Below are 25,022 nucleotides of genomic sequence, written 5' to 3' on the forward strand. Positions count from 1 at the left end.
AGTTTTGTGGGATTGGTGGTATGCCCAAGAAGTGGATTATGTCACACCTAAGCAAAAGAATGGGGAAAGTTGTACTTCGTAATCCAATCAATGTAGTATAGGAGCAGTATTCTGACTGGGGAGAAATCACATATGAGGTTCCCGAAGGCTCAGTCTTAGGTTCACTCTTGTTCCTTGTATATGTAAACAGTCTTTCATCTAATATACAACAAGCACAACTAGTTATTTTTGTAGATTACACTAATATTGTAATCAGCGCAAGTATATACACAGAAACAGAAGAAATGTTTTTTTGCGAAAGGTCTCACTGTCCGTTTTAAAAAGACACAACATATTCAGTTCTGCATATCTGGGGGTTCTACAGCAATGATAATCATACTACATGTTGAGGTAATAATAAATAGGATGGAAACTTCAAAATCCTTAACTGTTCATATTTAAGACAATTTAAACTGGAAAACACAAATTTTAGAAGTCTTAAAACATCTTAATACAGCCACAGTTGCTATTAGAACCGTTTCAAATCTTGGGAACAGTCAAATCAGTAAGTTGACATGTTTTGTGTATTTGTAGATGAAATTCATATTGTAATCAACGCAAATATACACACAGAAACAGAAGAAATGTTAAACAATGTTCTTAAAAGTATCGTTGATTGGCATTTTGTGAACGGTCTCACCCTCAATTTTAAAAAGTCACAACATATTCAATTCTGCATATGTGGAGGTTCTACAGTGATGATAATCGTAACACAAGGTGAGGAAATAATAAACAGTGTATAAACTTCAAATTACTTAAATGTTCATATGGACGAGAATTTAAACTGGAAAGGACACATTTTGGAACTCCTAAAACAACTTAATTCAACAATGTCATATGGAATAATGTTTTGAAATAACTCATCGTCAGGAAGGAAAGTCTTCATTTCTCAAAAAATTGCTGTAGGATTAATATCTGATGCACATAAATGATCATCTTGTAGACATCTGCTTAAAGGGAATATAAAATGTCTGACAGAAACTGAAGGAGAATTTTAAAACAAACTAACAATTCCTTCTGTTTTGTAGAGGAATTTCTGCTACTGTGGTGTGTAAAAGGTGGTGGAGAGGAAATACTAACTCACATCGGAAGATATCAACAAAAAAATGAAACATTCAGGATGTACTAATACTTAAAAATTTAATTGTAATGTGTACGTGAAATTACTCGCTCCACACCATTACGAATTAGCGTGCAAATGGTCAATGGAACGTGAAACTAAATTAATAACTAACTCGCTATTTCCAAGAATATGGTTTGGCAGGACAGCTTAAATTGCTGTAAATGAAATGAGGAACAGTAACATTCAAATTCTTCCATGTCCCAAAATCAATACCATTTCCTCCAGCTGTCGATATTGCATGTGAGTTGCAGAAAGTCTTGTGAGGTAAATACTATCCGTTTTTAGGTTTAGTCATTAATTTAATCTTCTGTCTTGTTGTCGCTGTCTTGAAGAGTGTAATCAGCCTGTTATTAAAATAATTTATGATTTCCTTACCAACTATGGCAAACGATCGCTTTTTGCGTATTATAACGTCATTGGTCAAGCAGACAGCTGGAATAGGACGTTAATTTATTCTCGACAAAGCTGTCCCACTAGGTGAGGCTGTATGCTCTTCTGCTGAAGGCACATAACGTACTGGCCGGTCCTAACCGCTGCCAAACACCGTGGGAGCAAAACTATGTCACAAATACAGTTCTCCTCTAATTCGTCAATGTGAGTCTGTAAAATTCAGCCTTAAATTACAGTCAATAAAGAATACAAGCTCCCTTCCATTCCACTTGTGGCATCCACTCATTTGATGAATCTTAAGTACACTCATTTTAAGTAAATATACTGCAGTAGTGAAGGGAGTATTAAGTGTTAAAATTTGCGACGTGCCTCTAGTTTACGCACAACAGTAAGGCTACTTGCAACAGTGGCTTAAACATTGGAAAACTTACAATATGATGCGGTTTACAGCCCAGAAAAAATTTATGGAAATTGATTGTGGTCACCAAGCCTATTAACTTAAATAACTATGTTCGCTTTTCGTATTTGATCAGATTCATCCCCGGATTTAGCAACCGAAGTGCCGTGCCATCAGCACATTTTGCTTTTCTTGTAAGTTATTAGGCTCATTACAATTTGACACTTGCTTCCTTTTTGCACTGCTTTATTTACCGAAGTATCGCTAAACTTCGAGCCTAAGCGTACATAGGATGTATTGTTCCGTGAATTAATTTTTATTTTGACTGGTAGCGTCACCAAAATTTTCTTTACTTGCGTACAGGAGTGATCTTTCGCGCCACCCTCCAAAGATTGCACTAGCGCAAAGTAAACCAGTGATAAACATCATGGAATTAGACACCGAGAGCACGACAACTTCAATTGATGACAAAACAGAAGATTTCTGCGAAAATCCTACCCGCGATACTTTGGCTGAAGGATTGATGTGTTTATTGAAGCCAACGATTGATCAACTGGATGAAAGAGTTCGCGCAACTCGGTACTGTAATAGAGATGATGGTTAACTTATAAGTGTCATAACAGCCTATCCGAAACGAACCACTTGTTTCTTTTGCCAACAGAATAAGCCAAGTTGAGTTGAAACAACAGATTGAAGGCCTCGCGGAGGAATTAAGGAAAATTTCAGATTCCCAGCAGTGCCCCTTGGATTTGGACGCCTATGTGAAAAAACTTATGACAGCGAAACAAAAAGTAACTGTCGTTAGTAACATCCTGCAGACGGCACAAGTAAGAGAAGATCGGTTTATGAACCAATCATATGTCACAATAGCATCACAGGCGTTGCTTTACTGTAGGGTACTAGTTAGTATTTTGTGAAATATGAGAGTGAACGCTCAGTACAACAACAAATTGCAGAGGAATGGATGAAAAAGAATTTAAATTAAGGTATTATTTTTTAGCAAACCAATTTTAAATGATTTCATATAATACAGAAACATTTTCCACATCAACTGAAAGCCTAAGCCGAGTAAATACGTTATAAGTAGAGCAGCCACTTTCCCCTTGGTGCATACAGATGTGGCAGAATGAGCCTAGTTATTTAACGAAGTGGCTACCAGAAGTATTTACTTTGAGCCACAAGTAACTGATTTGTAATATTCAGACACTGCCAGTTTGGTAGGCCTGTTTGTAAGACATAATTTGTTGGCATTATGTAACCCTTGTGGTGATCATCAGGCCAGCAGTGTATTGTCTATCAGTGTTGCAGATTTTTTTAAAAATATCACTCCCCTTCGTGATGGCTGGTACAGCTCAAGGACAGTTTTAAGTGTATTGGGCAGTTTATATATTTTACTGCATTTTTACAACAATCTTTTATCTGAAAGTTGGTCTCTTGCAGTTATTTATAAATGTACAATGTAATTCTAATTATGATGCTCATCCTTTAGTTAGTTCATTTATTAGACATTTTTCAATTATTAGTTGCTCAAATTTATTTACAGTTGTTTGTAGTATTTTTGATTAAGCTTATGGTTTTACATGTATGATGTGATATCGTTCTTGATTTCCAACATGGCATTAACTTTGTGTACTGTGCCATGAGCCATGATGGTAGGCTGTTACTTGAGTGGTTGTTCCTGGAGCTCAGTTGCGGGAATGGAAGTATTCTCTCTCTCTCTCTCTCTCTCTCTCTCTCTCTCTCTCTCTCTCTCTAACCTTAATTAAATGTAGCCAGCATGTCAATCAGTATTTATTAAAGAGTCCTTCTGATGATGTCTATGAATGAGATGGATCTGTCTTTGGTTTTCCTAGTATGGGAATCATTGTGTTGGTCAGTTTTAATGTCAAAGCTGTTGAGCCAGTCTTTATGCAGAAGTTGCCGAGTTGAGTTAGAAAAATGTTCTTTTGAGGGGTTTTGTGGAGATTGGGTCCTTTTATGTTGGTGTTGTCAGGTGTATTTTTCTGTTTCCACTTATTGTGTGCAGGGCACAATCTGATTATTTTTGTGATTAAGATCAGCTTTGTCTGTAAATATTTGAAGCATTTACTTTAACATCAATGATTTGTTGATATTTTTTGCTGGCAGGTGCTACATAGTGTTTGATAGCCCTGTTTGTTGGTTGGAGGACAGACGGGCAGGGAGAGGTTATTGTTGAAAAAGTAAGGGGAAGATGATTGGAGGTCTCCAATGTTCGTGTCACCTGAGCTGTGAGTGATGTTAGGGCTATGGAACCTGTGGTTTGAGAGCAAGTGTTCTGTTGTCCAGTAAATAGTGGTGTGGAGAGAGAGAGGCTGTTTACATTTTTGGTTGTCAGGAATTTGAATAATGCTTCACCATTAGAGTTCATATGTGTGCCTTCCAGCATGTCATGTTGATCATGAAAGTCTCCCATGAACATGGAACTCTGGTATTGCCATTGTATCCCTGATTGATTTGACTGGTAGGCTTTGATTGAGCAAATCATACATGCAAGCAATTATTAGTCTTCATCATGTAGGCCATATTGCTACTGCCATTAGTGTCTGTGTCATGATATTATGTGATTTTTTTTTTTTGTGTGTGTGTGTGTGTGTGTGTGTGTGTGTGTGTGTGTGTCACTCTTGTATTTTTATATTGATTCCCAGCACTAATTACAAAGCAAATGTATAATACCAGCAAATGAAATAGGAGAAGCCCATGTGCTGCATAGAGCTTAATCCTCTGCTTCTCACACGTCCCTCAGTAACTGATCAAGGAATGTTTGCTGATTAGTATTTACATTATTGCCCGCATCTTGTGGTCGTGCGGTAGCGTTCTCGCTTCCCACGCCCGGGTTCCCGGGTTCGTTTCCCGGCGGGGTCAGAGATTTTCTTTGCCTCGTGATGGCTGAGTGTTGTGTGCTGTCCTTAGGTTAGTTAGGCTTAAGTAGCTCTAAGTTCTAGGGGACTTATGACCACAGCAGTTGAGTTCCATAGTGCTCAGAGCCATTTGAACCATTTACATTATAGAAAGTTGTTCAGACTAATTTTTAGTCATGTTTCTGGCATAAATGGGCAAACAGTTTTACAACTGTTTGTGAATTTCATTGTTAGCAAATATTTTTAAAAAAATTAGCAAGCTGTGATACTTGATGGCAGATTAAAACTGTGTGTCGGACAGAGACTTGAGCTCAGAACCTTTGCCTATTGCGGACATGTGCTCTACTGACGGAGCTACCCAAGCATGACTCACAACCTATCCCTACAGGAGAGCTGCTCTGATCTTTGGAAGGTAGGAGATGAGCTGCTGGTGGAAATAAAGATGAGAAGATGGGCTGTGAGTTGTGCTTGGGAAGCTTAATTGTTAGAGTTAGTGGCAAAGGTTAAGTGCTGGAGTCTTGGCCCAGCGCACAGTTTTAATCTACCGGGAAACACACTCCGCTGCAGAGTGAAAAACTCATTGTAATTACTAGCAGCCTTCAATGTGTTGCCTTATAGTAAATAAACAAACACTATTTTTTCCCCTTGTTTCATGAATTTTGCTATGGTTACTGCACAACTCGGGTAATAATCCCATTTTCAAGTACACGACTGACTCCAAAGATGATAAAACAAAGATAAACATGATGATAAGGTAAAGATAAACATATCAACTTCTTAACGTATCAATCCTTCGCTTAATGTGAAATTACTTCAGTAATGATTTTTTGACAAATTACCTATGGAATTGCTGTATTCAACACTAACATGACTAAAAATACCTAGGAATAAAGTTATGCATCAGCCTAAAACTTTTTATGCATTCGCAGATTGTGGCCCAAAGTTTTACTTCTGTCTAGTTGTGGTAGAATAATTGAATTGGGATTGCTCATTTAATAATAGGTGCGGGGATATACTCATCTGTCTTTCAATTTCTAACTGGCCAAGTTTTGCCCTGTTTTTCTCTGTGTGTAAGACTTCATCAGTTATGTATTTGGGGTTTTTGTTGAGGCAGTAGCTTGAAGATAAAATACAGCAACCATAAATTTAAAAATTATTGTAAAGTCTCCTTCACTGAAACATTCATCCCAGCTTCCTCCCAACATCCTAGAACCTGTAAACATGCAGCAACCCACCACATAATCCACTATCTCCTTCTTACCCCCATGTTCCAAGAAGACTTTGACCAGGAACTTAATACAGTAAAAAAATAGCTACAAATAATGAATCATTGACAGAATTCTAAGTAAAAAGATGAAGAATTAAGCCAAGTCCCTACTGTCCCCAATGAACAACAAAGGCAAACTGGAAAAGAAATGATGCAGATTACCTCTTATAGGATAAGTAACATTTTGAAGGCAGAGGGTTTCTGTGTGCTTTTTTATGTCCCTCAGACAATAGGTAGTTGCTTGTTCAATGCAAAAGTCAACCAGCTAGCCATCATAAAAAGTGGGGTTTGTAAGATCATATTCCGGAAGTGTCAGTCTTGCTACGTGGAACAAATTGGGAGGCCAGTCTGCACTAAGCTTGAAGAAAATCATAGATGATGGAGACTGAGGAAGTCTGATTCAGCTTTTGTGGACACTGCCGATCATAGATGTTGGAGACTGAGGAAGCCTGATTCAGCTTTTGTGGAACACTGCCTTAACAAAAACCACAAATACATAATAGATGTCAGGTCAATGGAAGTGTCCAATTCCGTCTGCTTTGACCCGTGACGTAAGGGTGTTGTGGTGTGTGATGTCATTACAGGGCGGAGTTTGAGTTGGTTGTGCTTGTAGATGTTGTCTTATTGTGTTTGATGGTGCCCTCTGCTGTTTTGTGTGTATGTACTGGGTGTAATATGTTGAATTGGGTTCATTTGAGCATTGGTTTTGGATGTGTGAAATCATTGGCAATGTTTGCAGTTAGGGACGTAAGGTCTGGAAGCTTTTTCAGTGAGTTTTTAATTTAATTATTATTTTTTTCCTAACTGGTTTGCTGTTTGTGGTGCAGTAAGACGTTTAATGTATTGTGTAGCTTCTGTTGTTAGGTTTGAATATGACATTTGAAATATGACAGTCCTATGTTGCGGTTGGAGATGGGGGAGGAAATGTTGTCTGTTATTAAATTCTTCCAGTTATTTGGGCTGATTGGTGAGATTGCAAAGTGTAATATTTGTTGCGAGAACATGAGGTTGATCAGAGTTCAGTCATCTTGGACCAGGGACGTGTCAGCATGCATGCACTCGTGTGTGTGTGTGTGTGTGTGTGTGTGTGTGTGTGTGTGTGTGTGTTTTGCCATCTTAATCAGAATATCAGAATTAGATCGAAATTATTGTTCAAAATTTTGTATTTCCTATGTGTGTATTTTCTTTGGTTCTGTTGGTAATGTGAAGTAAGTGAAAATAATCTATATGGTATATGCACCCCTCCAGAGGTGTCTAGGTTGCCAGAAGATATAAGCCTGTAAATTTGAAGTCCTCAGATACTCAAAAGCAAAATAAACAAGTGCCTTCTGAATCGTTTCTCCTGTAATTTAATGAGAACAATTGGACTCTTGTGATGTAAATATCTGTTAATACTAGAGTTCACATTAAAGAGGCTTCCAGTTTCACTGGAACATAGACAGCTATAGTTTCTTTGAAACCATTAGAGTTAAATAAATGCTTAGTATGATGCAGTTGTTAAAATCAGCAATTGAGCGAAGATACAGTGTTGGACTTTTTTTAGCTATTGGCCAGAATCCTTTATCGGACTGAGAAACACATATATACACCTGTGTGCATGCTTTCGTGTGCATGCGTTTGTGTGTTTGTGCTTGTTTCTCAGCCTGATGATTATTTTGTCTGACTGCTAAAAAATCTCATAGTCTACTTTTAAAAGTGCCTTCTCTAAGTGGCCAGTAGTAATCTATCCTTATTCATATTGTTATTCCAGCCCGTATTTTCTGTTAAGTAATGCGTCTAGTCATCATTAATTAGGTTAGTACTAGTTACACTTTGTTGTGAGTGTATTTACAGATGTACCCTACAGTGGCTGCTGCTGCTGCTTATTAATTCATAACTTGACTCATTCCACAGCCCTGAAGGCTCTCATTGGTAGTAGGATTTACAGAACATGGGGCGTGAATGAAATAATGAATGGTGGGATACAGGCTGCACCATGTGTGATACATTCCTGGGGGCTATAATGTATTAGTGTGTCTTGTGTTTCTGTCAATTGTTTTGTGCTTCATGCTGCCTATTTATGTAGCTAAAACTGATGGGCAGAGGTAACATGTGTAGAGCTTTTAGATGTAATTGAGTTCGCCACTATTTGTGGAGCTGTGAAACATCTGCCAGTTCAGGACCAAGATACTGAGAGATAAAGTAAGTGTGCAAATATTACTTAAAGCTCTAGGAAAATAATTGACATTTTATTATCTAGCTGTGGTATAGATAACATTAATTCCATCATGTCTTGCGTGCACATAGTCAATTTTGTTTGGCTGCCAGTTATTTGTTGAAGATAATCTTACAGGAAGAAAAGGTCACTATATTTCTTGCACTGGTGGGATGTGTTTACTCTGATAATACCTTTGACTTGTGCCCCCACTTTCTCAGCTGATTAGTGCTACCTTCATAAATGAGGTCTGTTCAAAAAATTCTGGAACTTTGCCCTCAAAATTTTTCCATGCTTACCTTTTACTTACTGTACATGGTATCCTTCGAAACACTATCCTTCACAATTGTTATCCTGCTCCCAATGCCATTTCAACTTTTGGAATCGGTCTTGGTACACCTCTTGCTGGATTGTGCAAAGTGCTATATTGAATTTTCTTTTATATCATCTATCATTGCACATCTTCATCCTTTCAACAGGATTTCAACTCTGGAAATAAATAAAAGTCCACAGGGGCCAGATCTGGAGAGTGTGGAGGATGAGGCAGCACAGTGATTTAATTTTTTGTGCAATAGTCGCACATCAACAGTGAGTTGGCTGAAACCAGATGTAAACAATAATGAAATTCTAAACTCAGATTGGAATGTATACCGCAGAGACAGGCTGGACAGCGAAGGGGCAGACGTGTTTATAGTGATAAAAAGTGCAATAGTATCGAAGGAAATTGACGGAGATCCGAAATGTGAAATAATTTGGGTGAAGGTCACGGTTAAAGCAGGCTCAAACATGGTAATTGGATGTCTCTATAGGCCCCCTGGCTCAGCAGCTGTGGTGGCAGAGCACCTGAAGGAAAATTTGGAAAATATTTTGAGCTGATTTCCCCACCATGTTATAGTTCTGGGTGGAGATTTTAATTTGCCGGATATAGACTGGGAGACTCAAACGTTTATAACGGGTGGCAGGGACAAAGAATCCAGTGAAATCTTTTTAAGTGGTTTATCTGAAAACTACCTTGAGCAGTTAAACAGAGAACCGACTCGCTGAAACAGTTAATGCAGAACAGGGAATCAGCGATCATAAAGTGGTTACTGCATCGATGATTTTGGCCGTAAATAGAAATATTAAAAAAGGTAGGAAGATTTTTCAGGTTAGCAGAAGTGACAAAAAGCAGATTTCAGAGTACTTGACGGCTCAACACAAAAGTTTTGTCTTAAGTACAGATAGTGTTGAGGATCAATGGACAAAGTACAAAACCATTGTACAATATGCATTAGATGAGTATGTGCCAAGCAAGATCGTAAGAGATGGAAAAGAGCCACTGTGGTACAAAAACTGAGTTAGAAAACTGCTACGGAAGCAAAGGGAACTTCACAGCAAACATAAATATCGCCAAAGCCTTGCAGACAAACGAGAATTACGCGAAGCGAAATGTAGTGTGAGGAGGGCTATGCGAGAGGCGTTCAATGAATTCGAAAGTAAAGTTCTATGTACTGACTCGGCAGAAAATCCTAAGAAATTTTGGTCTTCTGTCCAAGCAGTAGGTGGATCAAAACAAAATGTCCAGACACTCTGTGACCAAAATGGTACTGAAACCGAGGATGACAGACTAAAGGCCGAAATCCTAAATGTCTTCTTCCAAAGCTGTTTCACAGAGGAAGACTGCATTGTATATCCTTCTCTAGATTGTCGCTCAGATGAAAAAATGGTAGATATCGAAATAGACGACAGAGGGATAGAGAACAATTAAAATCGCTCAAAAGAGGAAAGACTGCTGGACGTGATGAGATACCAGTTCGATTTTACACAGAGTACGCGAAGGAACTTGCCCCCCTTCTTGCAGCGGTGTACCGCAGATCTCTAGAAGAGCGGAGCATTCCAAAGGGTTGGAAAAAGGCACAGGTCATCCCCATTTTCAAGAAGGGACGTCGAATAGATGTGCAAAACTATAGAACTATATCTCTAACGTCGATCAGTTGTAGAATTTTGGAACACATATTATGTTCGAGTATAATGACTTTTCTGGAGACTAGAAATCTACTCTGTAGGAATCAGCATGGGTTTCGGAAAAGATGGTAGTGTGAAACCCAGCTCGCACTATTCGTCCACGAGACTCAGAGGGCCATAGACACGGGTTCCCAGGTAGCTGCCGTGTTTCTTGACTTCCGCAAGGCGTTCAATACAGTTCCCCACAGTCATTTAATGAACAAAGTAAGAGCATATGGACTATCAGACCAATTGTGTGATTGGATTGAAGAGTTCCTAGATAACAGAACGCAGCATGTCATTTTCAATGGACACAAGTCTTCCGAAGTAAGAGTGATTTCAGGTGTGCCGCAGGGGAGTATCGTAGGACTGTTGCTATTCACAGTATATATAAATGACCTTGTGGATAACATCGGAAGTCCACTGAGGCTTTTTGCAGATGATGCTGTGGTATATCGAGAGGTTGAACAATGGAAAATTGTACTGAAATGCAGGAGGATCTGCAGCGAATTGACACAGGGTGCAGAGGATGGCAATTGAATCTCAATGTAGACAAGTGTAATGTGCTGTGAATACATAGAAAGAAAAATCCCTTATCATTTAGCTACATTATAGCAGGTCAGCAACTGGAAGCAGTTAATTCCATAAATTATCTGGGAGTACTCATTAGGAGTGATTTAAAATGGAATAATCATATAAAGTTGATCATCGGTAAAGCAGATGCCAGACTGAGATTCATTGGAAGAATCCCAAGGAAATGCAATCCGAAAACAAGGGAAGTAGGTTACAGTACACTTGTTCGCCCACTGCTTGAATACTGCTCACTAGTGTGGGATCCGTACCAGGTAGGGTTGATAGAAGAGATAGAGAAGATCCAATGGAGAGCAGCGTGCTTCATTATAGGATCATTTAGTAATCGCGAAAGCATTACGGAGATGATAGATAAACTCCAGTGGAAGACTCTACAGGAGAGACACTCAGTAGCTCAGTATGGGCTTTTGTTGAAGTTTTGAGAACATACCTTCACTGAGGAGTCAAGCAGTACATTGCTCCCTCCTATGTATATCTCACGAAGAGACCGTGAGGATAAAATCAGAGAGATTAGAGCCCACACAGAGGCATACCAACAATCCTTCTTTCCACAAACAATACAAGACTGGAATAGAAGGGAGAACTGATAAAGGTACTCAAGGTACCCTCCACCACACACAGTCAGGTGGCTTGCGGAGAATGGATGTAGATGTAGATAAATGTGCAGGTGCATTATTGTGCTGCAAGGGCCATGAATTGTGTCGCCACATTCAGGCCATTTCCCTCACATTTTCTTGCAGGCATCACAATACCTCTCATTAGTACACACACAGTGAGTTCCGTAGGACCAAATTGAGGAGCAAATCTCCAAGGTCACGGAGTGTGTCAGTTCATGAAATTGCAGCATAAAAGTAATAACAGATATAAAAGTCCATGAACCCAAAAAAAAAAGAAAGACAAGCCATAAGTTTATGTAAATGCAGTCAACAGTATAACACAGGAATTAGCTTAATTTTTCAGGGAACTTCTCAACAGAATAGGAGGAGTGACACATGAAGAAACTCTTTATGTAGATTTGAAAGTGCTTGGATTACTGCTAAGATTTTTGAATTCTTGTAGTAGCTTATTGAGAATGGAAGCAGCAGTATTCTTTTCTGCACAAGAGTCAAGGTAGTGTGATCCAAATGCAGATTGGATTTCTGCTTAGTATTAACTGAGTGAAAGCTGCTAATTCTTTGGAATAAGCTGATATTCCAAACACCTTGAAATTTGAACTGTTTAGTTTTACTAAGCATATGCCCATTCTGTGAAATTAAAACATTGGGTTTTGTTGAATTGTTTGTTAGAAACTGCAAAAATTGAGTCTTACTGTGATTCAGCATTAGATTACTTTCTACAGACCATTAACTTATGTCATGAACTGCACTATTTGAAATAGTGCCAACATTTCACCCAAAACCCTTTACTACCAAACTATTATCATCTGAAAACAGAAGTACTTTAGAATCATCTGTAATACTGAAGGGCATATCATTTATATAAATAAGGAACAGGAGTGGCCCCGACAGTGACCCCGGGGGCACCTCCATGCCCCCATTTAACCATGCCCCACTCAGACCCCACATCATAGCCATTTTCAACACTGTGGATAATGACCTTCTGCTCTTGTTAAAGTAAGAGGTGAACCAATTGTGAGCTACCAATAGTAATCCAACTTCTGGGGCAATATTTTGTGATCAACACGGTCAAATACCCTGGTTAAATAAAAAAAGAAGCTTAGTGTTCTAAAATCTTTTGTTTAATCCATTTAGTACCTCACAGAGAAAAGAGAAATAGCATTTTCAGTTGTTAAACCATTTCTAAAACTGAACTTTATATTTGATAGTAAATTATGTGAAATAGAATGATCAATTATCCTTATGTACACAGTTTTTCCAATAACTTTAGCAATCACTAATGGCATAGAAATAGGTCTAAAATTGTCTACATTATCCCTTTCTTCCTTTTTATAAAGAAACTTTACTACTGAGTGCTTTAATCGTTCAGGAAACGTGCCATTCTTAAAGGAAAAATTTCAAATGTAGCTAGGTACAGGGCAAACATGTGCAGCACACTACTTCAGTACTCTGTTAGGTATGCCGTGATATCCATGAGCCCCCTTGTAAGTATCACATACGATGATTTCAGACATTAGTCTCAGAAAAGTATTTCCCAAGAGAGTTATATGATTCCCTGTAGAAACTAGGATTTTATTTAATCCACAAGCAGTGCTCAGAAAGTGATTGTTAAATACTGTACATATATCTGACATGTCAGTAACAGAAATATTTTTACTATGAACTGACTTAATGTCGTTGATCTTGTGCGGCTGACCAGACACTTCCTGCATGACTGACCACATGGTTTTAATTTTATCCTGTGAATTAGCTGTTCTATTTATGTAATTAGGTGTTCTATTTGTGTACCATGTACTCTTTGCCTTCCTAATAATATTTTTAAACATCCTAGAATACTGTTTGCAATGGGGTACTGTAGCTTGATTGCGACTATTTCTAACATTTTGATATAATTCCCATTTTGTTCTACATGATATCCTTATGCCACTAGTCAGCCACCTAGGCTTCCTTTTACTGCTATTACCCTTTTTAGAACATTCTAATGGAAAGCAGCTTTCAAAGAGCATGAGATCCCCCAGGGGGCTCACCACTCTTTGGTGGGTTCGTGCTTGGCTGCCACTGGGCCCCAGCCTTTGCAGCATCTTTTCCCTTCCGTGCTGCATGTCTATCCTCTTGCTATTCTTTTTCCCCTCCCTTGGGGAATACATCTGGGGTGTTATTGGAAATTTCCACATTGTCTGTCGCTGACATAAGAACAATCTCACCACTGTTTTCCATTGCGTTTTCCTTTCTTTGTTTCCCTTCTCCTCTCATTTCTCCACTTTGGCGTTTGAGGTTCCTCTTTTTCTTCTTCCTCCCTCTGTGCTCCTGAAGGACGGCCCACGCATCTGACGCGTAACAGGAGACTGGGTAACACGTAATTCCCGGCCTCAGGTCGACAGGTAGGGTTTGCACATACTGCTTGGTACAGGCCAGGGCCAGGGAGGGATGACTGCCTGAGCTGCTACCTTCCCAAATTGCCAGTTGGTCCCTCTGTCAGGTGTTCAGGAGGTGTGACCTGAGGTGTGAACAATAACTGATAGCAGGTGCGCCCCCTTGTGAAGGGGGCCCCCACTTGGAAGGAGCGCGCCATTGGAGATGCTGGCAATTGTGGGGGATTTTCTCTCAATGAGCAAATCATCTTCACAATCAACATATACGAAACATAAATGGAATGAGGCTAACAACTCAAAGACCCTTCCACTTCACCACGGTTCCTCGTGATCTTACTTACTGAAGACGGTCAATCCTTTGCCACAGTAAATCCGCTCATAATTCAGAAAGGTGTTGATGCAATTGTCTGCCCTGTGAAATCCTGCTCTCGTTTAGGGAATGGCACTTTGCTTTTGGTGACTACTTCTGACTCTCAAGCACAACATCTGCTTGCTGTCTCACTTCTCCATGACTAATCTATTCATTTCAAGGCCCATAGAACTCTGAATTCTTCCTGTGGTGTTTCTTACGCTAGGCTGCTCGATGGTCTGACTGAGGCCAAAATCCAGTCTTACCTCTCTGATCAGGGTGTCATTGCCATCAATTGGCTGATGAAAACGGTAGGTTCCTCCGTAATGCCCACCCGGACTCTTTTTCTCACCTTTGATAGTGTGGTGCTTCTGTCCAAGATCAAAGCCGGTTACGAAATTATCACAGTCTGACCATACATTCCAAACACAATGTACTGCTACCAGTGTCGTCATTTAACCACACTAGAACATCTTGTCGGCACCCAGCCAAATGTGTAACCTGTTGTAGGGATGCACACGAGGGCGATTGTCCACCTCCTTCTCCCCACAATATCAACTGCAATGGCGCCCATGCCGCCGCCTCTCAGGATTGTCCTGTGTATCTTGATGAGTGAGCTGTCCGGGAGATACGGGTAAAGGAAAAAGTGCCTTACCCAATCACTCGCAAGTTATTGGATAGTCACGAACCCTGCATTTTCCCATCTATTACTATAGTTCTGTTTTTGTTACCCCTCGCTCCATTAAGGACATGACCACGCAGACATGCGACCTCAAATTCAGCTCTGAGGTTGTGAAAGCACACAGTGTCAAGGCAGCATCGCCATCCCCCCCCCCCCTCCCCCTCCTTCCAGCTGTGCAACAAGCTATCTAACTCTTGTCTCACCTCAAGGGGTGAAACCACCAGCTACACAACCAGCAGGCTGGGAAGGATAGAAGGTGTACTCCAATGAAGACTTCCTAAGTCCCTCCAGCCAAACAACACCCAAGTCTTTCTTTGCTAACTGGAAAGGCTCAAAGAAGTCCACCAAAGGCAAATGGTCTTCTTCTTTGCCGACTTGAAGATTGTCTTTGATGGTGTTGCCACGTGATACCTTAGCCCGGCCAGCCTCCATGTCACCGGTGGACTCCACAGACCAACAGCACAAGCCAGCTGATGCTTCTGTGGACCTCATGGAGCAGGATCCTCCTGCTTCTGTGCCCTGTAGCAGCAACTCTAGCGTCTATGGTGTGGATTCCTCTCCCCCCTTCATTCCTTGCTGTAGCCCACTCCATCTTGCTAAGTCACCAGCACATGTAGCTAGTGGCTAGTCCATGTGGTGGGGCTGTTGTGCACCCATCTGGCTGAGACCCTGACAACACAGGGATCACACTACTGATACCAGAGCTGTTCCTTCTCCATGTATACCAAGGAGCGGTTGCTTCCTGGAGCATCAGAACTCCCGGCGACGGCTGCTGTGCCAGGCGGTCCCGTCCTCTGACTGGGTGGCACCCATGGGGAGAGCGTTGATCAGGGTGGATGCTTGGTGCATGAAGCATATCAAGCTGCAAAAATCTGCCTGTTCTCAAATTGCCATCTCTTAGAATGGTGAAGGATCATTGAATGCTGCTTTGTATGATCTGCCAGCCTTCCCTTCCTGGCTACACCATGGGAGGAGGGCCAGGCTTTACATCTTGGGATGAAACACTTTCGCCGCTACCCCATCTGTGTTTTTTGTGGAGAATATCAAGGACAAGTTTGGTGAAGTAGAGTCTCTCAGTAAGAAGTGGTCAGGCTCCCTGTTGACCAAAGCTTTTTCTCCCACCTAGTCTACAGCTCTTCATGCTTGTGATCATCCTGGCAATGTCCCAGTGTCTATTACCCCTCACCAATCTGTGAATGTGGCCCAGGAAGTTATTTTTCATAGGGACCTCATCGTGCAACTGTGCTAATCTGGAGTGATGCTGTGTTCATTTTGTTTGGTATGTGCAAAAGAGTCACAAAGACAGCCACACCAATACCAGGGTCTTCATTCTAGATTTCGAGGGGGATACCCACCCAGAGAAGGTCAACGTTATGTGCTACAGATGAGACATGAAGCCGCACATCCCACCACCCACGAGGTGCTTTTGATGCTTGCATTTTGGACATATGTCTTCCTGCTGTACTGCAGACCCTCTGTGTGGTGATTGTAGACACCCACTCTATGAGAGAAGCCCCTGCATTCTGCCACCTTTGTGTGTCAATTTTCATGAGCGCCACTCCCCTAGCTCGCTGGATTACCCAGCTAACAAGAGAGAAAAGAAGATCCAAGAGTACAAATCCCTGGATCCCTGTCTTATGCTGAGGCTCGCAAAAAATATGAAAGACTCCAACTAGTGTCACTTTCTTCAACTTGGGCCTCTGTTACAGTCTTTCCCACTCCTATCTCTTCCATACACCAGCCTGTCCCCCTCCCCTGTAGTTCTCACGACCTCCCATCCAGGAGCCGCTCCCCCTCCTTGGCCGAAGAAGTGCCCCCCCCCCCCCCTCCCCCCGTCTTCGGAACCTGCCGGCAGTGGGGCTACCCCCCACCCCCCTCCCGCACCGCCCTCCCAGGTACCCCTCTCCCAGACATCTCTCAGGCCGGAAGCCTCCTACCACAACTCGGCCATGAAACACACCACCTGTGCGCACCAAGGTTGCCCACTCTCTTTCCTGGAGGCGCCATCTGCCCCTCGCAACCCGTGGCTGACATTTTATTTATGGATGTCACCCCATCTTTGTTGGTGACAGCCACTGACTGTGTGACATAACCACCTCTTGGCTTCTTTATGTCCCTGGACTCTTGCCACATGATCATCCAGTGGAATTGCAACAGATACTATCTTCAAGTACTGGAAATAAAACATCTTGTTTCCTCCCATTCTGCATTCTGTCTTGCTCTTCAAGAAACACACTTCTGTGATGACCACTCTCCAACATTTCATGGTTATCGGGAGTTGTCAGAACCATGCCAGCCCCAGGATAGCATCTGGCGGAGACTGCACTTTGATTCACTCCAATGTCATTAGTGACTGGATCCTCCTTCGTACCAACAATAGTGAACAGAGAGCAAATGACTACGGCAATTACCGTTTGTAATGTCTACCTCCCTTCAGGTAGGCCACTTCCTTATGTTGAACTGTCTACCTTAATATAGCAACTTCTGCTTCCGTTTCTCCTCCTTGGGGACTTCAGTGCATACCATCCCCTGTGGGGGAGTGCCTAACTCACCATCTTATCAGAGACTTTGATTTGCATCTTCTCAATGATGGTTCCTCTACCCACTTCAGTGCCGCTCATGGCACCTTTACTGCTGTTTATTTCATGATCTCCTCCCTTCTCTCGTGGCTTCCCTATATTGGTCATCCCATGATGATCTTTGTGACGGTGGCCACTTTCCACTTCAACACCTCCCTCTCGAATTGCATTGATGCAGTCATGCAAGGCATCTCTGCCACTATTCTCCATGCTGCTGTCACTGCTGTCCCCATATCCATGGGTCCCCCTCATTATCGACAGGTACTGTGGTGGACCAAAAATAGAAAGCTGACAGGTTGCCCCATATTTACCACTTAAAGACTACATGCATGTGGAAGCTTAATGCTCTCTGCCTCTGGCCCACACAATTTGGAGTGCAGACTGTATCAGTCTTTTCCATCTTTACCATGCTCTGGTCTTGTCCAGACTAGATTATGGTACTCAGGTTAATGGCTCAGCAGCTTCTTCCACTGTGCAAATACTTGACATGCACCATTGTGGGGTGCGTCTGGCTAGTGGTGCCTTTCGCACTAGCCCTGTTGACAGTCTCTTCACAGAAATGGGGATTCCCCCTCTATAGATACAATGGAGCCAACTCCTGGTTTCTTATACAATCGCCATTCACCAATTCGCTGACCATCCTGTGTACCCTGTCCTCTTTGCAAACGAGGGATGTCTCCCTCATGACAACTGCCCACGAGTGAGATTGCCAGTTAGAATGCATATCACTTCTCTCTGCCAGGATCTCCATCTCCACTTACCGCCCCCTCTTGGATGGTGCCTAGACCACAGATTAGGACTGAACTATTCCAGGGTCCTTAAGGTCTCTGTCACTCCTATGGCTTTTCGGCTTCTTGTACATGCCATCCTTGCAGAATTCCAGGGTGCCATCATCTTCTACACTGATGATTCTAAGACAATAGATAAGGTGGGATACACTTTCATGTCTCCTACTGGCTTAGAACACCATTTATTGCTAGGATCATGTAGTTGTTCACAGCAGAGCTTTTAGCCATCTACAGAAACTGTCATTTTTTTTCTCACGCATCACCCTCCTCAGCCTATCTAGTTCCTCCTTTGCATTTTGTAACTGCACCTGAAGGGCACAGATGTTACGCTCCCGCTCCTCTATCAACTTATTTCTACTACAAATTCTGCATTTCCAGGAGAGGATCACACTAGAATGCTTGCTGGCTTCCCCACTGCGTTCCCCCCAGTGAAAATACTTTGAACAAATCTCACATCGAACTCTACTACTTACCAACCTACGACAAGGCCCCCACTTCTCACTCATGGTAAAATGTTAACAGTTACTGAAAAAAACTAAATTTCTGTGTTATCTAAATTCAATTACAATAGTAGAACTGTTAAAAGAATTAATAACAGTGATCTCGAATTTCTCTCTCTACTAAAAAAGCAACTACTGTTATTAATTCTACTAAACCACAACTAATATGAATAGCACAAAAAATTCTCACAATTTCATATCTCAAAACAAAAATTCGAGTGACCACTGGAACACTCAATGAAATTAAACATGTTGAACAAAAGTTTTACTGAAATATTTCACTACAAACAATAAGAAACATCGACTGAAAACTACCATACTAAATTTAATAAATGACTTCAACGCACAAACAACTCTATAAAAAACAGTGGGCAAAAGTTTATTAAACCATTATTCCATCAGAAACAGCATGTGACACTGTTAAAAACTACTAAATTTAATAACTGAATAACAGTGCACAAACAACCTTGTCAGAACTTAAGAATCGCTACATCTGCAACAGCATGCTGAGAAATGTAAACACACTGCTAATATTTGGATGAATGATTGGAAACTACTAAATTTAATATTCGAATACAGTGCATAAAAAACATTGTCATCACTTAGCTTTAGAACCACCACACCTGCAACCATATGCCACGAAATCTAAACACACTGCTCACCAGTTATGATTCTCTTAAGGAACATCTCATTCTCATATGTGTAATTCAAAAGCTCTTCACATATTGTGAGGCGAAGGTCTTTCTAGTCTTGACTCTTGAACCATGGGACAAATTTGGTAGCAAGACAGCACATCCAAAGATGCTGTGTCAGGATTTGAAGACATGATCCAACAAAAATGTTACATTCTTCTGCAATTTCTCAGATAGTCAGTCTTTGACTGACAAGCACAATTTTGTTGACATTCTTGGCATGAGCATTGTCGGTAGATGTCGAAGGGTGTCCTAAGCGAGGGTCATCTTTAACTTCCATCTGCCCATTTTTAAACTGTGTGAACCATTTGTAACACCAAGTATGGCTCAAGCACTTATCACCATAGGCTTCCTGCATCGTTTAATGTGTCGGTGTAAAGGTTTTCTTGAGTTTCATGCAAAATTTAATGCAGACACATTGCTCCTATAATATTACCATCTCGAAATTCGCACACTGTATGATTCAGCACTCTACTCAATACAGCACTGAACAATAACTAACAGACATACAACAGTGAAACTTCCGGCAGTTACACATTGAACACAAGCATGTGCAGGGATGCCAACTGCGTTTCGCTCCAATAAACCACTGGCGCTAAATTGCAAATGTTCCGTAATTTCTTGAACAGACCTCTACAATAACAGGAAAAAGTATTCATACACTGTTGTTGATGAAGAATATCTTTGAAGATCAAAAACATAAATGTTTTTGGTAAACTAACAGTGTTGTGTTTCCTTCCTAATTTGCACATATGAAAGGATTGGCCTTACACTACTTGATACGTAAACATAGAAATGACTAACAAACCACTTGCAGCAAAGAATGCCTTCAGCAGCAAGCTGTGCCTCATGCATGTTGGTTCTGGTAAAGCGGTGAATGTCGTGCACAGCAAAATGGGGCACAAACAGATGGAAACAACTTTAGAGGAAGGGCAGATAGCTATCTCCCAATATGAAAAGGGAAGATCATTTTCAGAAATAGGTGATATTATTAGAAGAAGCCAGGCAACTATACAGTCCATAATATTGAGGAAGAAATTCTCTCATTAATAATGAGAGAAGAGAGTGACCATAGTAGCTAACACAAAGAGAATGAATATTCAAGAAAGGCAATAGGAGTAATCCATAAAATTACAGGCCCATATCATTAATGTCAATATGCAGGAGGTTTTTGGAACATATATAGTGTTTGAACATTATGAATTACCTTAACGAGAATGCTCTATTGAGACACAGTCAACACAGTTTTAGTAAACATCAGTCTTTTGAAACACAAGTATCTCGTTACTCACATGAAATGTTGAGTGCTGTTGACAAGGGATTTCAAATTGATTCCGTATTTCAGGATTTCCACTAGGCTTTTGACACTGTAGCTCACAAGCAGCTTGTGATTTTGTCTCAGTTATCTGACTGGATTCATGATTTCCTGTCAGAGAGATCACAGTTTGTAATAAGTGATAAAAAGTCATCGAGTAAAACAGAAGTGATTTCTGATGTTCCCAGAGGTAGTGTTATAGGCCCTCTTCTGCTCCTCGTGTGTATAAATGATATGGGAGACAATCTGAGCAGCCATCGGCAGTTGTTTGCAAATGATGCTGTCATTTGTCTTCTAGTATAGTCATCAGAAGGTCAAAACAAATCACAGAATGATTTAGAAAAAATATCTGCATGGTGCGAAAATTGGCACTTAACCTTAAGTAGTGAAAAGCGTGAGGTCATCCACGAGTTCTAAAACAAATTACTTAAATTTTGCTTACACAATAAATCATTCAAATCTAAAGGCCTTAAATTCAACTAAATACTTAGGAATTACAATTACAAACAACTTAAATTGGTAATAACATATAGAAAATGTTGAGGGAAAGCTAACAAAGAACTGTGTTTTATTGGCAAAATACTTCAAAGATGCAACAGATATGCTAAAGAGACTGGCTACACAACACTTGTCCACCATCTTTTGTAGTACTGCTGTGTGGTATTGGATCCTTATCAGATAGGATTAGTGGAGTACATCGAGAAAGTTCAAAGAAGAGCAGTACATTTTGTGTTACTGAGAAATAGGGGAGAGAGTGTCACAGACATGATACAGGATTTGGGGTAGGCATAATTAAAACAAGGGCATTTCTCATTGTAGCAGGATCTTCTCATGAAATTTCAATCACCAACTTTCACCTCCAAATACGAAAATATTTTGTTGACGCCGAACTACATAGCTAGAAATGATCATTATAATAAAATAAGGGAAATTAGAACTCACACGGAATGAAATAGGTGTTTTTTGCGCACTGTTCAAGAGTGAAATAACATAGATTTATTGTGAAGGGGTTCAATGTTCCCCTGCCAGGCACTTAAATGTGATTTGCAGAGCGTCTGTATAGATGTAGATGTTAATAAGGATGGTCAAAAAGACCATACATTATCAGCTTCTGCATTGTCTGCATGCGTTAATGATCTGTTCAGGAAGGAAGTCATACCAAGGGCTGTTCACTATATCTTAACTACTGCAGGTTATATATCTAGAGTATTTAGAAGAAAACCTCAGCAAGAACAATAAGAAATTGAGGCTTGAATTTGTTCGAGAGCATATAAGCGAGACCACAAATTTCTGGGACAAAGAACTGTTCGCAGACGAAAGTAAATTGTGGTCTTCAGTCCAGAGACCGGTTTGATGCAGCTCTCCGTGCTACCCTATCCTGTGCAAGCTTCTTCATCTCGAAGTAACTACTGCACCCTACATCCTTCTGAATCTGCTTAGTGTATGCATCTCTTGGTCTCTCTTTACAATTTTTACCCTCCACACTGGCCTGTGATATAAATTGGTGATTGCTTGATGCCTCAGAACATGTCCTACCAGCCAATCTCTCCTAATCAAGTTGTGCCACAAATTCCTCTTCTCTCCAATTCCATTCAGTACCTCCTCATTAGTTATGTGATCTATCCATGTAATCTTCAGCATTCTTCTGTAGCACCACATTTCAAAAGCTTCTATTCTCTTCTTGTCCAAACTATTTATCGGCCATGTTTCACTTCCATACATGGCTACGCTCCATACAAATACTTTCAGAAACAACTTCCTGACACTTAAATCGATACTTGATGTTAACAAATTTTTCTTTTTTAGAAACACTTTCCTTGCCATTGCCAGTCTACATTTTATATCCTCTCTACTTCGACCATCATCAGTTATTTTGCTCCTCAAATAGCAAAACTGCTTTACTACTTTAAGTGTCTCATTTCCTAATCTAATTCCCTCAGCATCACACGACTTAATTCGACTACATTCCATTATCCTCATTTTGCTTTTGTTGATGTTCATCTTTTATCCTCCTTTCAAGACACTGTCCATACCATTCAACTGCTCTTCCAAGTCCTTTGCTGTCTGACTGAATTACAATGTCGTCGGCAAACCTCAAAGTTTTTATTTCTTCTACATGGTTTTTACTTCTTACTCCAAATTTTTCTTTTCTTTCCTTTACTACTTGCTTAATATACAGATTGAATAACATTGAGGGTAGGCTACAACCCTGTCTCACTCCCTTCCCAACCACTGCCTTCCTTTCATGCCCCTCTACTCTTATAACTGCCATCTGGTTTCTGTACAAATTGTAAATAGCCTTTTGCTCCCTGTATTTGATCCCTGCCACCTTCAAAATTTGAAAGAGAGCACCCCAGTCAACATTGTCAAAAGTCTTCTCCAAATCTACAAATGCCAGAAATGTAGGTTTGTCTTTCCTTAATCTATCTTCTAAAATAAGTCGTAAGGTCAGTATTGCCTCACATGTTCCAACATTTCTACGGAATCCAAACTGATATTCCCCAAGGTCGGCTTCTACCAGTTTTTCCATTCATCTGTAAAGAATTCGTGTTAGTATTTTGCAGCTATGACTTATTAATAAACTGATTGTTTGGTAATTTTCACACCTGTCAACACCTGCTTTATTTGGGATTGGAATTATTATATTCTTCTTGAAGTCTGAGGGTATTTCGCCTGTCTCGTACATCTTGCTCACCGGATGGTTGAGTTTTGTCAGGTCTCTCTCTCCCAAGACTATCAGTAGTTCTAATGGAATGTTGTCTACTCCCAGGGCCTTGTTTTGACTCAGGTCTTTCAGTGCTCTGGCAACTCATCACGCAGTATCATATCTCCCATTTCATCTTCATCTACATCCTCTTCCATTTCCATAATATTGCCCTCCTGCACATCGCCATTGTATAGACCCTCTATGTACTCCTTCCACCTTTCTGCTTTCCCTTCTTTGCTTATAACTGGTTTTCCATCTGAGCTCTTTGATATTCATACAAGTGGTTCTCTTTTCCTGTAGGCAGTTATCTATCTTACACCTAGTGACAGTAAATTTAATTAAATTGAATGTATATGTAAATGATGGCAGAATTTTGGTGTAGAGATGACCAAATACTGAGCTGAATCACAATCACATTCAACCCATGGTGAAGCAAGGTGGTGTAAGAATGATGATATGGGGATGTATGGCTATATCTGGTAACATGGATAGATTTCAGTATTTAAATGTCCTAAAGGAACATCTGCAAAAAAATGTTGATAGCATGGGTTTAGGCACAGTTTACTACTTTCAACAAGACACTGGCATTAAGCATACTGTGGAAAGTGTTCATCTGTATTGTTGTACCAAACTCCCCATGTTCTCAAGTTTCTAATGCAGTCCTTAATCTGACTGAATGTCTCTTTGGAGTACGCTTGAAGGAACTGCCAGAAAACATGAATTACAAAGAAAGACTGGTCTGAAACAATGTCTACAACAAGAATGGCAAAGTATCACTTCAGAGGCTACTGAAAATCTGTTTCATTCTATGCCAAAGAGGTTAACAGAAGTGATCCACAGGGGAGGAATGCGTACAGGGGTATTGTCATTATATTTATGTAAATTATAATTTTCTTCGCATTATAATTTTCTTTGCATTATAATTTTCTTTGTATGACTACTTTTCCCATACTGTTTGAAGCCACTTGGTACAGAATTTTTATTTACTTTTTGCAGAAGACTAATTTAGTTAACCCTTTTATAGGTACAGGTTAGGGAGGATACCCCATACTGTTACTTTGCCGAAGCACATCCTTGGCTGTGATTTTTAACTCTAGTAAATAAAGTTATTCTACATGAGTAATGGTATACGAATCCTTTTTCCCATGACAGTAGCTTGGCATAGTTTTCAACAGTTGTTTTTATACCTTTATGATACAGAACTTGTAAAACATATAAGTAGTGTTGGTTTTGTTTGTTAATACAAACATATTCGTCTTGTTTACAGGATCGACTGAACAAAGTTCATTTGCTGATAGAGAAAGAGTCAGCACGGCGACGAGCTTTACTTGAGCCAACGCCAAGTACTTCACCACTGGAGGCAACAAACCCTTCAATACAGTGAAGGATATCTTATATCAGATGCAGATGCATCTTTTATTTGTTGTGATTATTTGATTGTGATAGGACTTTCTTGCTTTGTTAAAATATTTTGAATTGTCCAACTGGGCATTTCAGCATGGTGTAATTGTGGACATTTACCTTCTGCACATAGCATTTTTATTAGGAAACTGGGGAA

At 40.4% G+C, this 25,022-nt stretch overlaps 1 protein-coding gene across 1 annotated transcript; it reads left to right on the top strand.

Annotated features, from left to right (window-relative positions):
* Nucleotides 1-2,360: 2,360 nt before the first annotated feature.
* On the top strand, nucleotides 2,361-25,012 carry LOC126416166 (SNAPIN protein homolog). The gene is made up of 3 exons (XM_050083732.1): nucleotides 2,361-2,528; nucleotides 2,611-2,776; nucleotides 24,732-25,012. The coding sequence occupies exons 1-3, from the start codon at nucleotides 2,377-2,379 to the stop codon at nucleotides 24,846-24,848; spliced, it is 435 nt and encodes a 144-aa protein (XP_049939689.1). The 5' UTR covers nucleotides 2,361-2,376; the 3' UTR covers nucleotides 24,849-25,012.
* Nucleotides 25,013-25,022: the final 10 nt, after the last annotated feature.

Source organism: Schistocerca serialis, chromosome 8 (assembly GCF_023864345.2).
Source record: "Schistocerca serialis cubense isolate TAMUIC-IGC-003099 chromosome 8, iqSchSeri2.2, whole genome shotgun sequence".
Lineage (NCBI taxonomy): Eukaryota > Metazoa > Arthropoda > Insecta > Orthoptera > Acrididae > Schistocerca > Schistocerca serialis.

What these genes read in the sequence shown, in the direction of transcription:
- LOC126416166 (XM_050083732.1), top strand. Translation starts at nt 2,377, where the DNA reads ATGGAATTAGACACCGAGAGCACGACAACTTCAATTGATGACAAAACA. An exon ending in GAAAGAGTTCGCGCAACTCG is followed by an intron (nt 2,529 to 2,610) that starts GTACTGTAATAG and finishes TTTTGCCAACAG; the next exon opens with AATAAGCCAAGTTGAGTTGA. An exon ending in ACATCCTGCAGACGGCACAA is followed by an intron (nt 2,777 to 24,731) that starts GTAAGAGAAGAT and finishes TCTTGTTTACAG; the next exon opens with GATCGACTGAACAAAGTTCA.